General features: G+C 37.6%; 1 protein-coding gene across 2 annotated transcripts; it reads left to right on the forward strand.

The window, feature by feature from the left end:
* On the forward strand, positions 1-20423 carry dazl (deleted in azoospermia-like). Of its 2 annotated transcripts, XM_062990168.1 has the most exons (10): positions 1-122; positions 4102-4218; positions 4999-5090; positions 5384-5435; positions 5516-5582; positions 11006-11136; positions 11941-12021; positions 14794-14844; positions 17985-18058; positions 19281-20423. In XM_062990168.1, the coding sequence occupies exons 1-9, from the start codon at positions 120-122 to the stop codon at positions 18027-18029; spliced, it is 639 nt and encodes a 212-aa protein (XP_062846238.1). In that variant the 5' UTR covers positions 1-119; the 3' UTR covers positions 18030-18058; positions 19281-20423. The 2 variants fall into 2 exon arrangements, with proteins under 2 accessions (XP_062846238.1, XP_062846239.1); XM_062990169.1 differs by lacking the exon at positions 14794-14844.
* Positions 20424-26197: the final 5774 nt, after the last annotated feature.

A 26197-nucleotide genomic window follows, 5' to 3' on the forward strand; every position in this document is an offset into this window, starting at 1 on the left:
GTGTTTCTCTCAGGTCCTGTCAGGACGCCACCACAAACTTTCATGGCAGAACTGCGGTTGAAGAGTGAAAGGAATTTGGGCTGACATTTATTTATTCAGTGTTTTTAGCAGTTTTAGACATGGTAAGTAAATAGCACTCCGTTTATACATTAATAACGTTTAGGTTCATTTGCGAAATAATTTAAAGGTTTTTTAATCGTGTGAGAGAAAGCGCGCCTGACACACCCGCGCTTGATTGACGGTAATTGACATCCTTAACTCGGCTGAAGAAACATTTTGTTAGTAATGTTAAGTTTTTATTCTGCATGTTTAGATCGTTTCACTCGGTTCTTGGCGTTGTAAGTCGTCTGTGGTGTAAATTCAAACGTTGTTTAATTAATTTTAATGTTAATTTGAGTAACAAAAAGTACCTATAGTGTGCGACCCCAGCTTTTCACGGCCCGGTTTGGGTTAGCTAGCATGCTAACTGCTTCAGTACAAGCTTAATTAAATTTACATGTTTTTGGTAAACAGGGAACAAACTTTAGGCAGTTTGTTTTATTTATTTGATGAATGTAACATATTGGGGGGAAAAAATAAAAATTTTATTCACAAAAAAGTTTTGCACATTATATATTCACACAGCTGGGGTAAACAGTCCACTACTAGAACACGTGTGACAATTTGGCCCCGATACATAATGCAATGTTTTTATACTGATAATATATTCGGCATATTATGAGTTAAACGTTGAAAAATGTACACGGATTTTAAAATTGTAGATTTTATGTTCTCTAGCATCAATGAGTCTTGGCCACCCACCAACGGTTAGTAACTGGTCCCTCCGAAGACCACTGTCCATGGTTATTTGGCGTGGTAGATTTGGCAATTACCAAAAGTGATGTGTGTTCTTATTTGTTGTCCATCTCTAAATGTAAGTACATTGGGTAGGAATTTTATTATTTTCAAAATTTCAAAAACCTTAAAGTTAAAAAAAAATAATTATGCAATACTACAAACAGTTACAGTAAATAAACATGAGATCTGGCCTGCAGTGAAAGTAATAAAGAAAAGGAATGTGTCCGAGACACATTTTTAACCATTGTTAAACAAGGAATTGACATTTTTAAGGCATTTTTGAAGAAAGGTAAGATATTGTGTCGCTCAAGATGGCTACCAGGTAGGCAGCTTCTCTCATATCTTTCCACATAAAAATTTTAAATTTGTGTGACTTTATGGTTCTAATTACCGACATAGAAAGTTTTAAACATTAAAAAGTTTTTATTTTTGATATACTATATTAAAGTCTAAATGTAAACAGTGAGTGAAAGTTTACCTAGCCCACATCGTACCGCCACAGTTAGAAAAAAAATAAAAATCAAGGTCACTCATTCTCCGTAAAAGCATTCTCACTTAGAGCTACAGTTGAAGGCCTTTTACAGTGGAGAGATGCATTGTTTTGGTAATTGACTGTGAAGGATCACAGATGACTTCTGTTACTTTCTGAATGTCATAACATGACGGCTGTCTTGAACATTTCCTAGAATAGATTGGGGTAACTTACTAGCAATTGCAACCCCCAGTAAATGTCACTAATTCTCTTTTATAAAATGTATCTCTGAATTTCAGAATTTTATCACGTCTGTGCGGTCAACATGACAAGAAAACTGTATTCGTTCTTTGTGATGGGTTGTAATTTGAAGAAGTTTGACAACGCCACAGTGTGTTTTTCTTCCATCTCTAGTAGGAACTGCTGTCTATGAACCAAAAAAAGCCTACCGTTTACAGTGGCTGAGATAAAGCGCGTATTGCTCTGCTTACTTACTAAATCTCACTTTCGAAATATTTATCCTCATTCTGAAACGTCATTCTTATTACCACAATCATGTTTATATATAAACTAAATCAGATAATCATATTTTGTTTGTAAGTATATGTACAGTGTATCACAAAAGTGAGTACACCCCTCACATTTTTGCAGATATTTAAGTATATCTTTTCATGGGACAACACTGACAAAATGACACTTTGACACAACGAAAAGTAGTCTGTGTGCAGCTTATATAACAGTGTAAATTTATTCTTCCCTCAAAATAACTCAATATACAGCCATTAATGTCTAAACCACCGGCAACAAAAGTGAGTACACCCCTTAGTGAAAGTTCCTGAAGTGTCAATATTTTGTGGGGCCACCATTATTTCCCAGAACTGCCTTAACTCTCCTGGGCATGGAGTTTACCAGAGCTTCACAGGTTGCCACTGGAATGCTTTTCCACTCCTCCATGACGACGTCACGGAGCTGGCGGATATTCGAGACTTTGCGCTCCTCCACCTTCCGCTTGAGGATGCCCCAAAGATGTTCTATTGGGTTTAGGTCTGGAGACATGCTTGGCCAGTCCATCACCTTTACCCTCAGCCTCTTCAATAAAGCAGTGGTCGTCTTAGAGGTGTGTTTGGGGTCATTATCATGCTGGAACACTGCCCTGCGACCCAGTTTCCGGAGGGAGGGGATCATGCTCTGCTTCAGTATTTCACAGTACATATTGGAGTTCATGTGTCCCTCAATGAAATGTAACTCCCCAACACCTGCTGCACTCATGCAGCCCTAGACCATGGCATTCCCACCACCATGCTTGACTGTAGGCATGACACACTTATCTTTGTACTCCTCACCTGATTGCCGCCACACATGCTTGAGACCATCTGAACCAAACAAATTAATCTTGGTCTCATCAGACCATAGGACATGGTTCCAGTAATCCATGTCCTTTGTTGACATGTCTTCAGCAAACTGTTTGCGGGCTTTCTTGTGTAGAGACTTCAGAAGAGGCTTCCTTCTGGGGTGACAGCCATGCAGACCAATTTGATGTAGTGTGCGGCGTATGGTCTGAGCACTGACAGGCTGACCCCCCACCTTTTCAATCTCTACAGCAATGCTGACAGCACTCCTGCGCCTATCTTTCAAAGACAGCAGTTGGATGTGACGCTGAGCACGTGCACTCAGCTTCTTTGGACGACCAACGCGAGGTCTGTTCTGAGTGGACCCTGCTCTTTTAAAACGCTGGATGATCTTGGCCACTGTGCTGCAGCTCAGTTTCAGGGTGTTGGCAATCTTCTTGTAGCCTTGGCAATCTTCATGTAGCGCAACAATTCGTCTTTTAAGATCCTCAGAGAGTTCTTTGCCATGAGGTGCCATGTTGGAACTTTCAGTGACCAGTATGAGAGAGTGTGAGAGCTGTACTACTAAATTGAACACACCTGCTCCCTATGCACACCTGAGACCTAGTGCCATTAACAAATCACATGACATTTTGGAGGGAAAATGACAAGCAGTGCTCAATTTGGACATTTAGGGGTGTAGTCTCTTAGGGGTGTACTCACTTTTGTTGCCGGTGGTTTAGACATTAATGGCTGTATATTGAGTTATTTTGAGGGAAGAATAAATTTACACTGTTATATAAGCTGCACACAGACTACTTTTCATTGTGTCAAAGTGTCATTTTGTCAGTGTTGTCCCATGAAAAGATATACTTAAATATCTGCAGAAATGTGAGGGGTGTACTCACTTTTGTGATACACTGTATATACATTTTTAACAATTCTGATTTATTCTCTGTTGCTTAGGGACAATAATGACAGCTTTCAGATAAATTTACTAAAAAAATAAATAATGAAATATTTATTTAAATATCCTAAAAAAAAAAAAGTTATAAATGTTGTGTTAATGAGAAAAATTAAGAAAATGTAAAAAAGTAGACTCTACAAAGTTTTATGTACCTCTGTACATGAGTGTTAATTTATTCTCAAAATTGCCAAAACATTTTTAATCATATATTTGTTGTAATTATACATTGCAGTAATGATAAATGTTTGTGGACTATATCTTTAAATCACAAGAAAATACACAAAAAAAATTAGTCAGGTTAGACCTTAATCGTGAATCCTCAAAAGGAAATTTGTCTTTAAATGCCTTTTAAAAGTTTTTATGTTGAACGTATTTTAAATTATGATTTCGTAAGAATTACCCAGATCAGTTAGTATGTACTAATGTTTAAATTTGGTAAACATGCATGCCTTACAGCTGACATTTGGTTGAACATGGTGACTGTTTGCATCTTTTAGGATCTGCAGAAACAGCTTCAAGGTCTTCCATCCCCAGTGAAACTGTCCAATGGATTTATCCTACCAGAGGGCAAAATGACCCCCAATACACTATTTGTGGGAGGTATTGACATGAAGGTGAGCCATACACCTGTTTAAGTTGGCATCCTACATTGTAGGAAAATAGAATCATATTGACTAATGAAATTTTGGTAGTTTTTTACAACCAGTAACCAAGTGGTCAACCAGATAATCAATAGGCTTAAATAGCATCACATCAAAATATAAAACCCATCATAAAGCTTCATTTTAACATATCTTTTCAAAATATTTAAGGACAAAGTAGTGAAGGACAAGGTTTAAAGTAGTGAACATAGAAGTAATGTAGAAGACTAAAATAATCATAAACATCATGAACCAATTCAGCATTCAGAATGTAGATTTTACAAGTTAATAGAAAACAGTTTATTACAAGTGCTAACTAATCCTGCGTATAAAAAAAACCCAGTGGGTTTATTAAAGCATCTCATGACAGCATTCATGACACATGTGAGCATTCTGCACACATCCACATGTGCAGAGCTAAACATGCAGCTAGTTACTGAATATAAAATAAATAAAAAAGTACCCAGTGATTATCAATAATGTCACATATAATTGTTGACATGATTCTGTTACAAAGAATAACACTATTCACGAAGTCATTGTTGGCCCAGTTGTGTATGGCTCTTTACACTAGAAAGAACAAGGGCTTTCTTGTACTTGCCTGCCACTTTGCTCTGTGTTTGCCTGATTATGTAAAACCTGTATGTTAATACATTCTACTGTTTACAAAATTTCATAAAATATGGTACATTGTTTCCTCTTTGCAGGCTAATGATAACATAAACCTGTTCTAAAATAGTTGTATGCTACTAGGTTGAGGAAAATGAGATTAGAGACTTCTTTGCTCGATATGGTGCTGTGAAAGAGGTTAAAATTATCACCTACCGAGGTGGAATCTGCAAAGGGTAAGACTAAATCACTTATTGAGTTTAACCTGTTATGAAGCAAGTCAGCTCACTGCTGTCATGAATTGTTAATGTTTTAACATGTTTGAATTCATTAGATTAATAAGAACTTCTAGTTTGGTAAAAGCAAACATGAATCGTTGTTTTATCAAATACTTTTATACTGAATATTGCAAAGAAGAACTATAACTATAAACAACAATTATATAACAAATAACAAAAATGGTCTCCATTAAGGTTTATATATCAGTTTAAAAGCTGCCTAACAGATTTACATTTCCTTCTTTGTGCAGGTATGGTTTTGTATACTTCAGTGAGGATGTTGATATCAAAACAATTGTTGAAGTAAGACTTTTTTAAATCATTTTCTCAGATACAACTTACTCGTCAGCCCTGATGTGTAACTGTATGTTTCCCTGTCGCAGCAACAGATCACTTTCAAAGGGAAGAAACTCAAGCTGGGCCCTGCCATCATGAAGGAGCGCAGTTCTCGTGAGTTAGGTTCAAATTCTACATGTTTTACTTTAAAGGAATAGTTTGATTAGAAATGACGTCAGCCTTATTATTTTTATAATTAAAAAATAAGGCTAATGTTGCTAATAACTAAGTGAAGAAAATGTGGTCTCTGACGGTATGACCTGCTGGTATTGCTAATAGTCAGTAGGGTTTGGATTTGCAAACACCCCTGAGAGACCAGATGTTTGACCAGTGCACCAAAAGTTAAGTCACACAGGACTTTGCCCTGAGACGTGGGAGGAAAATTTCTGCTTTAAAGCAAGAAGAAATGTAATAATGCATTCTTCTCAAAGATTTTTGTACTTTCAATTCTCTTTCCTTTTTTGCCGTTAAGTGCAGCCTATGTCTTTGGAGAAAACATTCTGGTACTTGAGAGAAACTGAGGTGGATGGGGTTTAGGGATGATAAAAAAACGCACCTTGAAATAGCTAATAAACAAAAGAAAGATGACTGACCTGGATATCAGCTATGGGAGCAAACATGCTTAATTTTGAATGTTAGTAACAACACTTACCTCAACATCATGAATTGCCTATACAGTAGACCCTTGAGTTACGAACGGTTTACCATACGAAAATTTCGGGTTACGAACGATCTTTTTCAACTTAACGTACGAACAAATTTCGGATTACGAACAGAAATTCGCGAAACAAGTGACGTCACGTACAAGTTGACTCCAACCGTCTCTATATATACAGTGCCATCAGAAAGTATTCACACCCCTTCACTTTTTCCACATTTTGTTATGTTACAGAAATATTTGAAATCCGATTTGAGTATAGTTTTCTTTTAAAAAATCTACATGAAATAGCCCATAATGACAAAGTGAAAACATGTTTTTAGACATTTTTGTAAATCTTTTAAAAATGTAAACATTTAAACATAATGGGTACATAAGTATTCACACCCTTTGCTATGACGCTCAAAATTGAGCTCAGGTGCATCCAGTTTACACTGATCATCCTTGAGATGCTTCTACAACTTGATTGGAGACCACCTGTGGTAAATTTAGTTGATTGAACATAATTTGGAATGGCACACACTTGTCTATAAAAGGTCTCACAGTTGACAGTGCATATCAGAGCAGAAACCAAGCAATGAAGTCAAAGGAATTGTCTTTAGACCTCCGAGACCGGATTGTGTCAAGGCACAAATCTGGGGAAGGATACAAAAAAATTTCAGCAGCATTGAAGGTCCCGAAAAGCACTGTGGTCTCCATTATTTGGAAATGGAAGAAGTTTGGAACCACCAAAACCCTCCCTAGATCTGGCCGCCCGACCAAACTGAGTAATTGGGGAAGAAGGGCCTTGGTCAGAGAGGTGACCAAGAACCCAATGGTCACTAAGGCAGAGCTCCAGTGTTCCCTTGTGGAGATAGGACAACCATCCAGTAGGTCAACCATTGCTAACACACTCCACCAATCAGGCCTTTATGGTAGAGTGGCCAGATGGAAGCCACTCCTCACTAAAAGGCACATTGCAGCCCACTTGGAGTTTGCCAAAAAGCACCTTAAGGATTCTCAGACCAGAGGAATCAAAATAGAACTTTCTGGCCTGAACTACAAGCATCATGTCTGGAGAAAAACAGGAACTGCTCATTGCGTGGCTAACACCATCCCTACTGTCAAGCATGTGGGGATGTTTTTCTGCGGCAGGAACTGGGTGACCAGTCCGCATAGAGGGTAAGATGACAGCAGCCAAATATAGAGAGATTCTTCAAGAAAACCTGCTCCAGAGTGCTCTGGAACTCAGACTAGGGCGACGATTCATCTTCCAACACGACAATGACCCAAAGCACACAGCCAAGATAACAAAGGAGTGGCTTCAGGAGCAGTCTGTGAATGTCCTTGAGTGGCCCAGCCAGAGCCCGGACTTGAATCCAATTGAACATCTCTGGAAAGACCTAAAAATGGCTGTCTACAGACGCTGCCTATCCAACCTGACTGAGCTTGAGAGGATCTGCAGAGAAGAATGGGAGAAAATGCCCAAAAACAGGTGCCAAGCTTGTACAGACATACCCAAGAAGACTTGAGGCTGTGATTGCTGCAAAAGCTGCTTCAACAAAATAAAAAATAAAAAAGTCATGGGTGTGAATACTTATGTACCTATTATGTTTAAATGTTTGCATTTTTAATAAATTTACAAAAATGTCTGAAAACATGTTTTCACTTTGTCATTATGGGCTATTTTATGTAGATTTTTTAAAAGAAAACTATACTCAAATCAGTTTTCAAATATGTCTGTAACGTAACAAAATGTGGAAAAAGTGAAGGGGTGTGAATACTTTCTGATGGCACTGTATATACAGTGAGTGAACATTCGGACAGCGGACAGTGTTTTTTCAGTGTTTTCTTCATATTTTGTAAAATTCAATATTAAAATGTCCCCAAAGAAGGTGCAGAGGAAGCGCAGTGGTGAGATCACTATTTGTTGTTGTATAATTACTCCTGCCAGTAGCTGTCACTGTGTATCAGACAGAGGGGACAGTGAGTGAGAGAGAAGAAGAAAATCGCTGAGTAAAGTATTCTTTCTTTTGTGCAATTACACCTACAAAATACAACACTATTGAAAGAAAGAAGTAAATAATAGAGAAATATGAGCGTTATTGTTGTTTCTGGTAGATACATTTTATAAAAAAAGGAAATGTATTATGGTGTATAGTACAGCACACGTACTGTACTGAAATGTAGTGTGTGTGTTTTATGTACAGTACTACTGGGTATTGTTGTTTATTATTGTTTATTACAGGAATGTCTTCTATAATTTAAGATTAAGGGAAAATAACAACTTGCAGCCGCTTTTGCCAGCTAAGATCACTCTATCCAGAGCCAAAATTACTCCGGGATGGAGAATGTATAGAAGTAGAGATAACATTCCTAGGTTAATAATAAACAGCTAACTTTTATTCATTATTTGCATCAAGCAACTAAACCACACCAGCAAAAACATTGATCAGTCCCCACTGTGGGAGCTCAAGAACCCAACTATCATATTAAAACTCTCTAAAAAGCCAAAACCTTCCACCAAACCAACAACCAAAACAGTTTTTTGATATAAGAGAAAACTATCCAAATCACAAAAATGTCTACATTGATGGCTCCAAAACAGAAACCCATGTAGCAGCAGGATATACAATTTTAGACCACCATCACAGTATTCGTCTGACACATCATAGCAGCATCTTCACAGCAGAAGCACACTCCTTACTGCTCACAGTGGAATACATGGAAAACAACTTATAAAAAGCATTAATTGACTCCGACTCAAAATCCTGATTACAAGCCCTGGAATCCATCAACACACATCACCCCACTATTACCAAAACACATGCAGCATAGATTTGTTGTGATATTTGCAAAAGTGAAAAAGCTGAGTAAACCAAAGTACCAAGTAATCTTCTGCTGGGTACCGAGATGCTGTGGGATCCCAAACAAAGACACATTGCAGACAATAAAGACATACACTGCCTGGACAAAAAAAAGGTCACACACACTAATATTTTGTTGGACCGCCTTTAGCTTTGATTACGGCACACATTTGCTGTGGCATTGTTTCCACAAGCTTCTGCAATGTCACAACATTTATTTCTGTCCAGAGTTGCATTAATTTTTCCCCAAGATATTGAATTGATGATGAGAGATTTGGATCACTGCAAAGTCTTCTCCAGCACATCCCAAAGATTCTCAATGGGGTTCAGGTCTGGACTCTGTGGTGGCCAATCCATGTGTGAAAATGATGTCTCATGCTCCCTGAACCACTCTTTCACAATTTAAGCCCGATGAATCCTGGCATTGTCATCTTGGAATATGTCCGTGCCATCAGGGAAGAAAAAATCCATTGATGGAATAACCTGGTCGTTCAGTATATTCAGGTAGTCAGCTGACCTCATTCTTTGGGCACATAACGTTGCTGAACCTAGACCTGACCTACTGCAGCAACCCCAGGTCATAGCACTGCCCCCACAGGCTTGTACGGTAGGCACTAGGCATGATGGGTGCATCACTTCAGCCGCCTCTCTTCTTACCCTGATGCGCCCATCACTCTGGAACAGGGTAAATCTGGACTCATCAGACCACATGGCCTTCTTTCATTGCTCCAGAGTCCAATCTTTATGCTCCCTAGTAAACTGAAGCCATTTTTGCCGGTTAGCCTCACTGACCAGTGGTTTTCTTAGGGCTACACAGCTGTTTAGTCCCAATCCCTGGAGTTCCCTTCACATTGTTCGTGTGAAAATGCTCTTACTTTCACTATTAAACATATCCCTGAGTTCTACTGTAGTTTTTCTACGATTTAATTTCACCAAACGTTTAAGTGATCGCCGATCACGATCATTCAAGATTTTTTTCCGACCACATTCCTTCCTTGAAGATGATGTTTCCCCACTGTGCTTCCACTTTTTAATAATGCGTCGGACAGTTCTTCACCCGATTTTAGTAGTTTCAGCAATCTCCTTTGATGTTTTCTCTGCTTGACGCATGCCAATAATTTGACCCTTCTGAAACAGATTAACATCTTTTCCATGACCACAGGATGTCTTTCAACATGGTTGTTTAACAAATGAGAAGCTACTCACTGCATCAGTTAGGGTTAAATAACTTGTTGCCAGCTGAAACATAATCACCCATGCAGTAATTATCAAATGGGAGGCTCTTACCTATTTGCTTAGTTAAATCCAGGTGGTGACCTTTTTTTGGCCAGGCAGTGTATATTAAGACCAAATAAGACTGGAACAGTAAACCACACAATAATTTACATGAAATATTACCTATCATAAAATAATAAAATTTCACTGCATTTACAACCATCTATACAAGATAAAACCGACACATTTACTGACATGCTAATTGTTGGTCCCATTCTCTTATATAAACATAAAGCACTTAATATAACACATGCATTCTTACATGCTCAGTAATTAAATGGGCAGATGTTTAATGTAAACAAGTGTATGCCATAGATGTTGACACATGTTCTAAAGTGGCATTGGTTTTCATATTTTCTCTACAATGATCGAAGCATTTCCATCAGTGTCCATTCACTTGTAGTCAGCTTATGTCTCAAATCTCTGCAGCCACAGGTACCTGCTTCCTCAGAGCTCAAGTGATCAGAAAGAAAAGACAAAAAACAGCGTTCATATGCACATTGACATACATTGCATAAATTGACATGCAGCCAATCCTCCAGTGCTCTAAAACCTGAAAAAAGTGCCACACAACACTTTTTGAATATCTGAATATTTTTTACTATTACTTTTTCTGCTTTACTTAAGTGTTACACAACCAACATCCTCTTGTGGTACAGATTGCCTTTGAAATATTTAAATTTTTTACATTAAAATGCACTTTCTTATTGTATTTTTAATTTTTTAGCAGATTTTTACAATATGTTTTTGCAATACAGGATCTATCCAGTCTCCTCTGATTGGTCCATCCCAGTGGGTCAGCCCCTCCCCCTATGTGTACTGTACCTGCTGCCCCCCAGGCATGCCCCCACCATCATCTGTGCTTAATGGAGGTCCTCAGTACCTACAGGTAAATGCTTAGAACTTTAAAATATAACCACAAATCAGAAAAAAGGGACAATATAAAAAATGTTGACTTTTACATTGCAGACAGTATGAACCCAAGATATTTTATTTATTTTATTTGTCGAGTCAATTTTATTTAAATTTTTAAAATACATCCGTATCTGCATTTTAGATCTGCAACACAGTTGTCACGTTTTTTTTTATTTTTCCACTCATTTGCAATTAGGGACAGGTTAGGACTCCAGGCAGATTAGGGTACCTGTACCCTTTTCTTTCTCAGCCATGCCTTTGTAGGATCCAGATTCCTTGAATTGTTTATTATGACCTGTAGAGGGAGATAAATGCAAATTCTTTCTACTCTTTTTTTTAAGGAACAATGTTTTTAAACATTTCAAAAATTGCATGCATTTCTTAACAAACTGGAGATCCTCTGCTTATCTTTGTTATCATGTTGTAGTACAAAACAGTACTTATGACGGTCTTTAAAAAGCAATCACGTGTTTAAAAAAAATAATAATAATAATAATGATGTGATTTTAATCATGTCAAGCCCTAAATTGCTCCTCTCCCAACTTTTTTTGGAAGGTTGAATTGAATGCAAATTACCAATTGACATGAAGTTGACCAAACAAAACATGAAATGTCTTGGGTTCATTCTGTCTGCAGTGAAATAAGTCAAAGTAAATGTATGAAATGTTTTTCTAATTTTCATTTTCCATACTGTCCCAACTTTTTTCTGATATGGAGCTGTTTAAATAAAGGTACAAGCAGTACAATCAACTATGATGCTTTAATTTTTCTTCTTTAGCCGTATTCTTACCCCAGCTTTCCAGGAGTAATGATCCCTCAAGTGCCGATGAACTATGCACAGACAGCGTACAGCTACCCGGTATGCACAGACTTACACAGCTGTTGGCATTTTCTCTATTGTGTAGGAGCACATTTTCTTTTTGAGTCATAGCAGCCATACCAACACTCACTAGGCTTGTAATACTATGGTATTTCATTTTGCTTCATTTCTAGCTGCTTGTTCTAAACACCATATTAGTATAAATGTATACATTTACATTTTCAGCATTTAGCAGACGCTTTTATCCAAAGCGACTTACACAATGAGCAACTGAGGGTTAAGGGCCTTGCTCAGGGACCCAACAGTGGCAACTTGGTGGTGGCGGGGCTTGAACCGGCATCCTTCTGTTTACTAGTCCAGTACCTTAACCACTGAGCTATCACTGGCCTGGTATACAATTTTCCTCTCCCTCCAAATATGGTTAAAATAAAGAAGCCCTCTTAAAATAAAGATTGTTAAAAATAAAATACTAAAATAAATTAAATAAATAAATAAAAAAGCTTTCTGTTTTGATCATGTAATTAGCTGCGAACTTTAGTAGGGCTTTAAGTTGCTGATTTTGGAGCAGGGGCCTTTCTTGCACAGAAGCCTCTAATTAAGTAACATTACATAATTAAATGAGATTCTAAAACTTGCTGCACCTCTAAATTAATAATCTAAGTTGGTATATGTATGTTTTTAACTATGAATGTTCATAATAGACATGTTAATTAATAACCGATCACAAAATTGTTGTTTGATTAGTTAGATATGTACACGTGATAACATTTCACAGGGAGTCGGTGTGATAACTTCATGAACACTAAAGACGCCTTAAGGTGTACAACAGTTCTACATACATTTTCTAACCTGTACCCTCTTCTTCCTTAGCCATGTAATGTGTGCAGCATGTGATTTGCATTGTCTTGTTGAAAAATACATGGACATCCCTGGAAAAGATGGCAGCATATATTGCTCTGATTGTCAATGTAATTTTCTGCATGAATGCTGCCATCACAGAAGTTTAAATTACCTTTGCCAAGGGCACTGACACAGCGCCATACTATGATGGACCCTGGCTTTTGGATGTGTTGCTGAGAACAGTTTGGGTGGTCTTTTTTGGTCCGGCGCACACAGTGTCCATTTCTCCCATTTTACCCCATTACTAGTTTTAAATTGCCCTTGTCCCAACTTTTTTTGGAATGTGTTTCAGACCAGATACAACTAAATATCTTAGGTTCATTGTCTGCAATGAAATAAAAGTCAGCATTTTTCATGAAAGAAACATCATTTTTTTTATTTGCATTTTTCATACTGTCCCAACATTTTCTTGTTTTGGGTTGTAATTATAATGTGTAGTTAGTGCTTGTAATGAATTTTTGCATTACACCTCGTGTAAAATCTATGGTCTAAATGTTGAACTGGTTTTCTCAGTGTTTGTTCAACATCACCGCCATATTACTGTTTGTAACGATGAAGCATGTGTGACTTGTTTATATGAAGGTCAGCAATGTGATTATTGTATTGATGGGACACTAAAAGCTTGTCGGCTATTGGTTTAAGGAATTTGTCCTCAAACTCACGAATTCGAATCTCAGCTCTGCTACGGACAGGCCTGGCACCTATACGGACTATGATTGGCTCATTCAAGGGTGGGAATTCTGGTTGGATTTCTCATCACTGCAGAAATAACATCAGCTGGCTGATCTATGCCACCTGTACAGAGACGGGGGATAATAGACATTTTCCGTGTGCAATACTATTTTCCATTTAAACTTGCACACGTGTCAGAGGGGGCTCATGTTGGTCATGGCCCTTTTTGGTCAGTGGTGGAGGTCTGCATGAGTAGCACTAGCAAAGTCCAAACAGGTAATTTAGATATGATTATATTGGGAATAAGACTGGAAAACGGTACATTAACAAATAATTTGCCAAAATTCACACCCCTACTTTTAACACAAAGTTAGCCTTTCTTGACCAAAACTGGTTTCGTTCAGGCTTTTTCTACCCTTGGTGCTTTTTAGAGAACTGTCCTGCATTTCCACCAGTTTTTGTGGTGTTTGTGCTGTTGTTACAGATGTACAGACGTTTTTATGCGAAAAGCATTGATCAGCTACTGGTGATAAGACACAGAAGGTTACTCTGTTCCTTGTGTTTGTCGCCATTGTTGCTTTCTTTAGTGCATTCACATGAGAAGCATTTTGCGCTTCGCTCACTGTGAGCCTCGGCACAAATTGCTTTGCTCAGTGCTTGACCAAAGTGTACCATGACACGAATATGTATTTGTGTAAAATAACTTCTGGGTTATGCAGCTTGGAGTGCTGAGAAACGGCTTCTTCAGGAGAGTCAAACACTTGACGTTAAAAAGCTTAATGAACTAAAAGAATGACCTAGGAACACTACATTTCTTTCAGTCATTACTGGTTATAAGTGCTCTGTACTGCTGAAATTCCTCTGTCTTTGTTTTAGTACAAGAAGCTACTGTAAGCTTTATTTTTTACGTTAAGCATTGTTTGTATTACCTGGGTCGCTTTTACCATGTCATATCAAACAATTTGTCTTATTGGAGGCGCCTTAAGTTTTGACCCAGTTTGCTGCTGACATTTTCAACCAAGCAAACATCACAAGGCCAACACAGCAAAAGTGTGCTATGTGCGCCACTTGGGCAAGAGCAGCGTCAAACTACATAGGAAGCAATGGCACAGCCAGAACTTTAAAGGCTGTTATGCGGGTCAAACCCAAACACAAGTTAATCTCCTGAAATAACATTAAAATACACAAAAATGCTTATTACTGACAAACAACACACTTTTTATGCTATTTCTGTGCCAGCATCCCCTGCAACAGTGGTGCAGTGATCAAAGAACAAGGATTATAAATCAGGTCAGTCCCCTTTCCTCATGTTTAAAGATTGTTTATTCTCTCATGGGGCAAAACTAATGTGTGGTGATTATTAATGAAATAATGAATATTAATATACTTATTATATTATTAATATATAATTGATACTTTTTGAATCCTGGCGTCTGATCAGAGGCATTATCCTACCAGGGTTAAACAGCTGAGTGAGAGATGTTAAAGTCTTAAATCAGTTACCTAAACTGGGTGGAGTTTGTTGGTTCTGACGTCACTGCAATACCAAATTTTGGCTGTTAAAACCATATCAAGGAAAATATTACATTATGATATATGACAGTATAACAGCTAATCTTCAAATGTGTGCATCAATTTTTTAATTTGCAATTTGAAAAGAAACATTTAAACAGAATAATTTGCAAAATTGACACCCCTACTTATAACACAAAGTTAGGAAAGAGGATTGTTAGCCCTTCTTGACCAACACTGGTTTGTTGAGGCTTTTTCGAACCTTGAGAAATGTCCCGCCAGTTTTTATGGTGTTTGTGCTGTTGTTGATTGCTATTGGTGATGAGAAGTACAACACACACTTCCATGTTTTTACCATGTGGGGTCTTTGCAGTGCTAAGTATGATGAACCAGCCAAGCATCATCTGGTTAGTGGGGGCCCTTTTTAATTTACATATAGGTTACAGGGGCAATGAAAGTACAAACCTGATAAGTGATTCATGAGTGTATTACAGAAGAATTTAATATCACTTACCAAGTAACAAGTTCTTGATGTCTTAACGAGACATGCTTAATCATAAAGCCAATATAAAACTGAGTGGGGTGCTTGCAGAGTTCCTCAGAGGGACTTAATCATAATAAAATAAAATAATTTGAAAAACTTTGCCAAGACAAATAGCTCAAAATGGATCCACAATGCTGTGAGAAAATCAAAATATTTTTACAGTGGACCTTACAAAGCTGTCATGATCTTGATCATTAATGCTTTTCAGTGTTTTTTCTTTGCTTTCTTACCCCCCCCCCAATTTAAATGTTTCAGATCTTCCAACTAATTATATGATAAAGACAATATGAGTAAACAAAGTGCAGCTTTTAAATGGTAATTCCATTTTTTAAAGATAAGGATTTATTTAAACTCTATATAACCCATGTGAAAAAAGTAATAGCTCACCTAATAACTGTTTGTCACCCTTGGCAGTAAAACGGCAATTAAATTTTTAGACTTTCAATGAGTTTTTAATATTGCTGTGAAGAAATTTTGGCCCTTCGCTGAATAGTTTAAATTCAGCTACATAGAGGGTTTTTGAGTGCCCATTTAAGGCCCTGCCAAGCATATCAATGAAATTCACATTAGACCACTTCAAAACCTAAATTTTTTTCCCTTTGAGTCCTTCAGTGGTGAATTTGCTTCTTTGTTTTGAATCATGCTGCATAACCCAACTGTGCCTGAGCTATAGGTCACAAACTGAGAGAGAGATTTTCTGATAGTGTAGAATTCATGTTTACACTAATTATGACTGGTCATCCAGGTCCTGCAGAAGCAAAGCAGCTGCAGATCATCACACTACAGTTTTTTTTTGTATTTCAATTTAAAAAAGCGGATGCATAAATTCTAAACTGATATTTCAGTAATATCAGTCCATGCAGGGCAAGGCTGGAAGCCACTGTTAAATGCATATGACGTTCAAGCCCAAGTCGTGCTGCGGTGATAAATATAGCCATATAGGATAAGAAGTGCTTTCGAAAAATGTTGATGTAAAAAAAACCACCACTCAATTCTGCAAAAAAATTTTTTTTTACCATTTCTATGTAGGAATGCTAGGTTCTCTGGATCTAAGCTTATTTTACTTAGATGTGCCAAAAGACAGTGGAAACAGGCTGTCAGATAAGTCCATATTACAACTTTTTATAGGGGAAAAATGGACAGTGACATCTCTGTGCCAAAGATAAAAAAGACCATCCAAGAGACATGCTGCCATCAAAGCGTCGTCCATGGTTATTTTAGCAAGACAGTGCCTGACTTATTCTGCATATGCTGCAAGATTGTAGCTACACAGACTGTGTGTGTGGGTGCTTGACTGGTTTGCATGCAGTCCAGATTTGTCTTGTATCAAGGAAGAAGACAAAAATTCCACTTGCAAAACTTCAATTTCAGTACCTTCCATTCTCAAAACAATAAAGTGTGATTAATAGTAAAGGTAATGGAAACCTGTCTCTGCCCCAACTTTTTTTGTGTGCTGAAGGCATTAAATTCTAAATCTTTTTATACTAACAAAATAAAATTAAGTTGGTGAGTGAAAGCGTTGGCAAGCTTTTCTTAGTTTTTTTTTGTCAGTTAACTAAAGTTTGAGGTAAATGAAAAAGTCCTAGATTCTTGTTTTAGTACATTTTACAAAATTGTATTTGACATATTATGAATGACACATATTGTAAATATACTGCATCACTAACGGAACTAGTGGTGTTTGGTTAACTGCTATTGGTATCAAGCACACGCTCACTTCTAATATACACTGACTAGGCATAACATTATGACCACTGATGGGTGAAGTGAATAACACTGGAAGAAGGTGGCCTGGTCTGATGAATCACGTTTTCTTTTACATCATGTGGATGGCCGGGTGCGTGTGCGACGCTTACTTGGGGAACACATGGCACCAGGATGCACTATGGGAAGAAGGCAAGCCGACGGAGGCAGTGTGATGCTTTGGGCAATGTTCTGCTGGGAAACCTTGGGTCCTGCCATCCACGTGGATGTTACTTTGTCACGTATCACCTACCTAAGCGTTGTTGCAGACCATGTTCACCCTTTTATAAAACGGTATTCCCTGATGGCTGTGGCCTCTTTCAGCAGGATAATGCTGGAGGAGCACACAATGAGTTTAAGGTGTTGACTTGACCTCCAAATTCAACTTAAAGGAGTTAAAGGAACTGCTGCTAACATTTTGGTGCCAGATACCACAGCACACCTTCAGGGGTCTAGTGGAGTCCATGCTTCGACGGGTCAGGGCTGTTTTGGTAGCAAAAGGGGGACCAACACAATATTAGGAAGGTGGTGTTAATGTTATGCCTGATCGATGTATGTTTTGGGTAGTGTGTGGAATTGTCACAGTAGTACACATATTGCTTAACTGAATGCTAATGCTTCTGCATTTCAGAACTATGTGGACTGTGGGGTCCAGACGCTGCTGACTCTTCTTTAGTCTGTTTTAAGTGTGGACTTTTCTTCAAGGTAAGAACCCCATTTATATTTCTTACTGACATTTTAGTATGTTAAAATGTTAAAAGAAAACATGAAGTATTTTATGTAACTGCAATCGAATTCAAATTCAAATCAGGTAGTACATTTTGAAACTGTGTTATTTAATTATAGTAAATACAAATAGTTTACTATGTCTTAAGCATTTGGTGAGAATGGTGAGAATAGTGAGAATTGGCAGTAAATTAAAAGGAAGATGTATACAGAAGATTATGATTGTGATACATTTGTGATGTATGTTATTTTATGCAATACTCGTCATAAATGTTATGAATGTTTTAATGCCATGAACATTGTTAATATTTTTATTTTTTAATGCTATTTGTGACCTAAGACAAGTTCCCACATTGTCGATAATAATTTATTATTCTATTCTTCTATTCTTTCTTTATGCCTGTTACCCCACAAGGTTTTTTCCATAGATTCAGATTTTGCAAATGAATTTACATTTATGGCAGTTAGCAGATGCTTTTGTCTAAAGCAGCTTACAATTGTGATCAGTACAATTTAACCAATTGAGGGTTAAGAGCCTTGCTCATGTGCCCAACAGTGTCAACTTGGCATTGGTGAACTTGAACTGGCAACCTTCTGATCACTATCCCAGTACCCAACCGCTGAGCTTCCACTGCCCTACTAAATTAGAATTGTAACCTGTTGTATGCAAAAGTCTTTAAATCTAATGAAGTATGACGATCATCAGCCAGACACAGTAGCTTTTTATATAATTTGCAGCAAAAACGTTTTTTTGCCTCTCTTAAGTTCTGCTGTTGGGTCTGTTTATTTATTAGTCCTAGAAATGAAACACTATCTGCATGTTAAGACATGTTTCCCTGATCTTTTTTTTCTAGGTTTGTTTAGTGGGTTTGATTTGGAAAAAGTATTTACATTGTAGGTATGAACTACTAATTTGGGAAAACACCTACATTTGGTATGATTCGTAAATAAAGAGGATTGAAACATTGTCATTGATGTTGCAGAGATGTCAAAGGGGGGTTAGAAGTTTTGTTTTTGTTTAGTTTTTTTCTTCCTGTTCATTTGTTTGTTTCATTGCCATAGGGGTGGTTAGGCTTCTGCGTCTTAAGTTCAGAAGAACATTAAATGGACAAAAATGAATGACAATTAATGAATGTTAAAACAGACTTTTTTGCTTTCTCTTTTAATTTGTTGTAGCTCAGTATTTTTTATGTCTTTGTAGGTCTTTCCCTTTCCTGTTTTGACCACATTCCTATGCGTCACCCTTTCACACTCATTGGATCAGAGGATTTCATCTTGAGGGAAATGAACACGATTCGGAAGAAAGCACCTCTGATGTGTCATCGGTGTGTTTGTGTTGTAGTTGTCAAAAAAAAAAATCTATGGGTGACATCAGTGTGGGTGTGATTCAGCCAAAATCATGGTGATGTGGTAATGTGTAATTGAATGCCACACTCAGGGTGGGTGAGCATGCTCTTCTCTGGAGCTCACTTTACACACTGGTTTGTCCATTTCTTTGGATTGTCTTCGTGATTTCGCTTTGTGGTACCAAACCTTAAACACTTTTAAGCTCACAAATGTATATTTGTATTTTATGTTATTTATGTTGGCTTTTAATTTTAATGTTTGCACCTCTGTCGATCTCCAAACGCTTGTTTTTTTGAGTAGAGATGACCGTTTTAGAGGCTTCTGTAAATTAGTTCAGTTTCATCAACTTTGTTAGATCTGATTTGAACTGACAAACTTGTTAAATTTGCACTTTGAGCACTTATGTTCTGTTCAGTTTTTTTGTCTTCAGTTGACTTAAAAAGTTTCTGTTTTGGATGTTTTAGCACTGCATTTAGTGAATTTGGCTTTCAGTTTGATGAAGATATTTCAGTCATGTACCTTGTTTCTGACTGGTTCTGATTAGAGAACAAAATCACGATTATTCTGGGGTATGTAAAAAAAAAAAAAATAAATAAAAAAAAAAAATGGGGTTGGCATGTTTTTGTTTTTAAGTAATAATGGAATAAAAGTGGTTCATGTTTTTCACAAATTAAAATGTATTAGTTTTTAAGGTTCACAATACAACCCCCCACCACCGAGTTTCTCTTTCACCAATTTTCACTTTTTTTGTCATTTGGTGTAATGTTTCATGCCAATCTAAACAGCTACTCATCACTAGTAATGAAGCAATTGTGCAGTATTGATAACATTTAGAGTATATCTGTATTTCCCAAGTGCGTCTCCCATGGCCTCATGGGAACTGTAGTTTCTTCTGATTGGCTTTGATTGATCACTGTTTTTTGGTTTTGGATGTATGCTAGTTTGTATAAGGTTTGGTGTCTTGTTTAAAAATAAATAAATTTAAAGTTTAAGCATTTCTGAAAGTTCTACTTTTGTTTTACATGGGATGAGGGTACTGCTCAGTCTTTCAATTTCAGACATTTCAAGACTTAGTCTGATTATCCAGTCATGTGAAAGAAGCACAATGCTTCACCATCATACACATTGTGCTAAGGCTTCAGGTAATGTTCACAATCAAAATGACTACAATGTGAACACTAACATCAATAAACTGATTGGCCCTACTAATGTTCAAGAGATCAAATAATGGTGTATGTAACCAGTGGTGAATTGGAAACAGCTAGAGTGGGAGAAAAGGGGGAATGTGGTTACTTGATCACCCAGTTTATCAAATTTAATTGGTAAGCCAGTTTAACTCATTGGCTTCATGTCAGCCAGCTCTGTAAAACAAATCTCATTTACCAAAGTCAAGCAGTCCAAACTCAAAGGTTTCATTATTTTGTTTATTTATTTTATTTCACTGCAGACAATATGAACCCAAGATATTTCATGTTTTGTCTGGTCAACTTAATTTCATTTGTTAATATACCTCCTTTCCTGCATTTCAGGCCTATTTCCTGCATTTTTGTCCCATTCTTCTTGTAAACATACAGTGGTGTTCAAAAAAATAGCAGTGATTTTAAAAAAGTGAATAAAGAGCAAAATCATTATAATAACTTTTATTTCCATAAATGCAAATGCACTGAAAATACTACACTTTCAATTCTAAATCAAAACATTACCAAAATGTAGCCAGTTTGTGTTAATCCTTTACAGAAAGTTAAGAAACATGAATATTAGGCTGTTCAAAAAAATAGCAGTGCCAGCTTTTTTCTTTAAAAACTCAAAAAATGTATGTACAGTGCCTTGCAAAAGTATTCAGCCCCCTTGAACTTTTCAACCTTTTGCCACATTTCAGGCTTCAAACATAACGATATGAAATTGTAATTTTTTGTGAAGAATCAACAACAAGTGGGACACAATCGTGAAGTAGAACGAAATTTATTGGATATTTTAAACTTTTTTTAGAAATAAAAAACTAAAAAGTGGGGCGTGCAATATTATTCAGCCCCTTTACTTTCAGTGCAGCAAACTCACTCCAGAAGTTCAGTGAGGATCTCTGAATGATCCAATGTTGACCTAAATGACTGATGGTGATAAATAGAATCCACCTGTGTGTAATCAAGTCTCCGTATAAATGCACCTGCTCTGTGACAGAGTTCTGTTTAAAGCGCAGAGAGCATCATGAAGACCAAGGAACACACCAGGCAGGTCCGAGATACTGTTGTGGAGAAGTTTAAAGCCGGATTTGGATACAAAAAGATTTCTCAAGCTTTAAACATCTCAAGGAGCACTGTGCAAGCGATCATATTGAAATGGAAGGAGTATCAGACCACTGCAAATCTACCAAGACCCGGCCGTCCCTCTAAACTTTCAGCTCAAACAAGGAGAAGACTGATCAGAGATGCAGCCAAGAGGCCCATGATCACTCTGAATGAACTGCAGAGATCTACAGCTGAGGTGGGAGACTCTGTCCATAGGACACAATCAGTCGTACACTGCACAAATCTGGCCTTTATGGAAGAGTGGCAAGAAGAAAGCCATTTCTCAAAGATATCTATAAAAAGTCACCTGGGAGACACACCAAGCATGTGGAAGAAGGTGCTCTGGTCAGATGAAACCAAAATCGAACTTTTTGGCCACAATGCAAAACGTTATGTTTGGCGTAAAAGCAACACAGCTCATCACCCTGAACACACCATCCCCACTGTCAAACATGGTGGTGGCAGCATCATGGTTTGGGCCTGCTTTTCTTCAGCAGGGACAGGGAAGATGGTTAAAATTGATGGGAAGATGGATGGAGCCAAATACAGGACCATTCTGGAAGAAAACCTGTTGCAGTCTGCAAAAGACCTGAGACTGGGATGGAGATTTATCTTCCAACAAGACAATGATCCAAAACATAAAGCAAAATCTACAATGGAATGGTTCACAAATAAACGTATCCAGGTGTTAGAATGGCCAAGTCAAAGTCCAGACCTGAATCCCATCGAGAATCTGTGGAAAGAGCTGAAAACTGCTGTTCACAAACGCTCTCCATCCAACCTCACTGAGCTCGAGCTGTTTTGCAAGAAAGAATGGGCAAAAATTTCTGTCTCTCGATGTGCAAAACTGATAGAGACATACCCCAAGCGACTTGCAGCTGTAATCGCAGCAAAAGGTGGCGCTACAAAGTATTAACGCAAGGGGGCTGAATAATATTGCACGCCCCACTTTTCAGTTTTTTATTTCTAAAAAAAGTTTAAAATATCCAATAAATTTCGTTCCACTTTACGATTGTGTCCCACTTGTTGTTGATTCTTCACAAAAAATTACAATTTCATATCGTTATGTTTGAAGCCTGAAATGTGGCAAAAGGTTGAAAAGTTCAAGGGGGCTGAATACTTTTGCAAGGCACTGTATAAACTGAAAAAAATGTTTGAGGTTTCACTTTACTTTAAATTACTGAACTAATATTTAGTGGCATAACAATTGTTTCCGAGATCTGTGTTGCATGGAGTTGACCAACTTCTGGCACCTCTGAACAGGTATTCCAGTCCAGGATGATTAGACTACATTCCACAGTTCTTCTGCAATTTTGGGTTTTGCCTAAAAAAAAAAAAGTGTTTCAGATATCAGCCCACAAGCTCTCTATGGGATTGAGGTCAGGGGATTGGGCTGGCCACTCTTACCTCAATCTTGTTTGTCTGTAACCAAGATGTTTTGGGTCATTGTCAAGTTGAAACACCCATTTTAAGGACATTTCTTCTTTGACATAGAGCAACGTGATCTCCTCAAGTATTCTGATATATTTGAACTGATCCATGATCCCTCGTATGTGATAAATAGGTGTAACACCATGGTATGAAAAACATCCCCATATCATTATTTTGTACCACCATGCTTTATTACCTTCACAGTGAACTTTGGCTTGAATTCAGTGCTCGAGGGTCGTCTGACATACTGTCTACGGCCACTAGACCCAAAAAGAAAAATTTTGCTTTCATCAGTTCACAAAATGTTGAGCCATTTCTCTTTGGACCAGTCAATGTGTTCCTTGGCAAATGTTAACCCATTCAGGTCACGTCTTTTTCTTAACAACGGGACTTTGCAAGGAGTTCTTGCTGGTAAATTGGCTTCACTTAATCATCTTCTGTACTTACTGGTAAGTCCAGATGTTCCTTGATCTTTCTGGAGGTGATCACTGGCTGAGTATTTGCTATTTTGGCTATTCTTCAATCCATTTGAACAGTAGTTCCACGCTTTCTTCTGCATCTTTCAGGTTTTGGTTGTCACTTTAAGGCATGTGAGATCATTTTAGCTGAGCAGCCAATAATTTGCTACACTTCACTGTATGTTTTTTTCCCTCTACAATCAACTTTTTAATTAAAGTACACTGTTCATCAGAACAATGTCTGGAACAACCCATTTTACCCAGTATTTCAAAAGGAAATGCGCTATGACCAACCTGTGCAACATTTGCCACCCTCCTAAATTAAATAAGGGTCAAAATTGACATCCGTTCTTCTGCAGAATGAATGACTTCACCAACTGAACTTCTCACTGCTATTATTTTGAACAACCCCCTTTCAATCAATGCTTCGATTACTCAGAATGAGCGGCATGCATGTCCTAATTGTTGGGTTTGTTTTGTTTTCAATACTCTACTACACTTTCAAGTGAATTATTTGCCATGTAGAAATATATTTTCTACTAAAAACAGTGATTTATCAGGTTAATGGTGTTGGACTGCAATTTTTTTGAACACCACTGTATTTTACGGTGTGCAACAGTACAGGGTTGTCGTCATGTTTTACGCTTCAAGATTCTTTAAACATTCTTTACTGGGAACAGGTCAGGACTGCAGGCAGCCCAGTCCAGTGCCCATACTTTTTTCTCCCACAGCCATGCCTTTGTAATGTGTGCAGCATGTGCTTTTGCATTGACTTACTGAAAATGCGTGAACGTCGCTGAAAAAGATATCGTCTTGAAGGCAGCATATGTTGCTCTAAGATCTCAATGTACAGTTGTGTTCAAAATAATAGCAGTGTGTTTAAAAAAAGTGAAGAATTCTTATAATAGCTTTTATTTTCATACACACAAATGCATTGACAACACTGCACATTCTTTTCCAAATCAAAACATGAATTAAAATTGATCAAATGTGTTATTACTTTACAGAAAGTGAAGAAAAGGGAATATTAGGCTGTTCAAAAAAATAGCAGTGTCTGCATTTTTCTTTACAAACTCAAACATTTACTGTTTAAACTGAAAAATGCTTCAATATTTAGCTTTCCTGTAAACCACTAAACTAATAATCAGTTGTATAACCACTGTTTCTGAGAATTGCTTCACATCTGTTTCATGGAGTCAACCAACTTCTGGCACCTGTGAACAGGTATTCCAGCCCAGGACGATTGGACCACATCCCACAATTCCTCTGCATTTCTTGGTTTTGCCTCAGACACAGCATTTTTGATGTCACCCCACAAGTTTTCTATTGGATTAAGGTCCGAAGATTGGGCTGGCCAGTCCATAACATTAATCTTGTTGGTCTGAAACCAAGATGTTGCACGCTTACTGGTGTGTTTGGGGTCATTGTCTTGTTGAAACATCCATTTCAAGGGCATTTCCTCTTTGGCATGAGGCAACATGACCTCTTCAAGTATTTTGATGTATTCAAACTGATCCATGATCCCTGGCATGCGATAAATAGGCCTGACACCATAGTATGAGAAACATCCCCATATCATGATGCTTGCGCCACCATGCTTCACTGTCTTCACAGTGTACTGTGGCTTGAATTCAGTGTTCGGGGGTCGTCTGACAAACTGTCTGCGGCCACTAGACCCAAAAAGAACGATCTTGCTTTCATCAGTCCACAAAATGTTGCGCCATTTCTCTTTAGGCCAGTGAATGTGTTCTTTGGCAAATTGTAACCTCTTCAGCACATGTCGTTTTTGCAACAATGGGACTTTGCGGGGGCTTCTTGCTGATAGCTTGGCTTCACACAGGCGTCTTCTAACTGTCACAGTACTCTTAGGTAACTTTAGACCTTCTTTGATCTCCCTGGAGCTGATCATTGGCTGAGTCTTTGCCATTTTGGCTATTCTTCGATCCATTCGAATGGTAGTTTTCCATTTTCTTCCACGTCTTTCTGATTTGGGTTGCCATTTTAAAGCATTTGAAATCATTTTAGCTGAGCAGCCTATAATTTTCTGCACTTTTTTATGTTTTTCCCTCTCCAATCGACTTTTTAATCAAAGTACGCTGTTCTTCTGAACAATGTCTGGAACGACCCATTTCACTCTTTTTTTTTAGAGAGAAATGCACCATAACCAGCATGTACAACATCTGCTGCTTTTATACTTTAATAAGGGCCATCTGTTTGACACCCATTTTTTCACAGAATGAATGACCTCACTAATTGAACTTTACACTGCTATTATTTTGAACACGCCCCTTTTAGTTACTTATTCAATTACACAGAATCAGCAGCATGCATGTCATGATGGTTGGGTCTGTTGGTTTTTTATTACTCTACTACACCTACTAGTAAGTTTTTTGCCATGTATAAATATAATTTCTACCAAAAACAGTGATTGATCTGGTTAGTGATGTTGGACTGCTATTATTTTGAACACAACTGTACTTTTCTGCATAAATGCTGCCATCACAGAAGTGGAAATTACCTTTGCAAAGGGCACTTTTTCAAAAAAAAAAAGAGCTAGAATACTAATTCGTCTGACCACAATGCACATTTCCACTGTG

Source organism: Trichomycterus rosablanca, chromosome 2 (genome assembly GCF_030014385.1).
Source record: "Trichomycterus rosablanca isolate fTriRos1 chromosome 2, fTriRos1.hap1, whole genome shotgun sequence".
Lineage (NCBI taxonomy): Eukaryota > Metazoa > Chordata > Actinopteri > Siluriformes > Trichomycteridae > Trichomycterus > Trichomycterus rosablanca.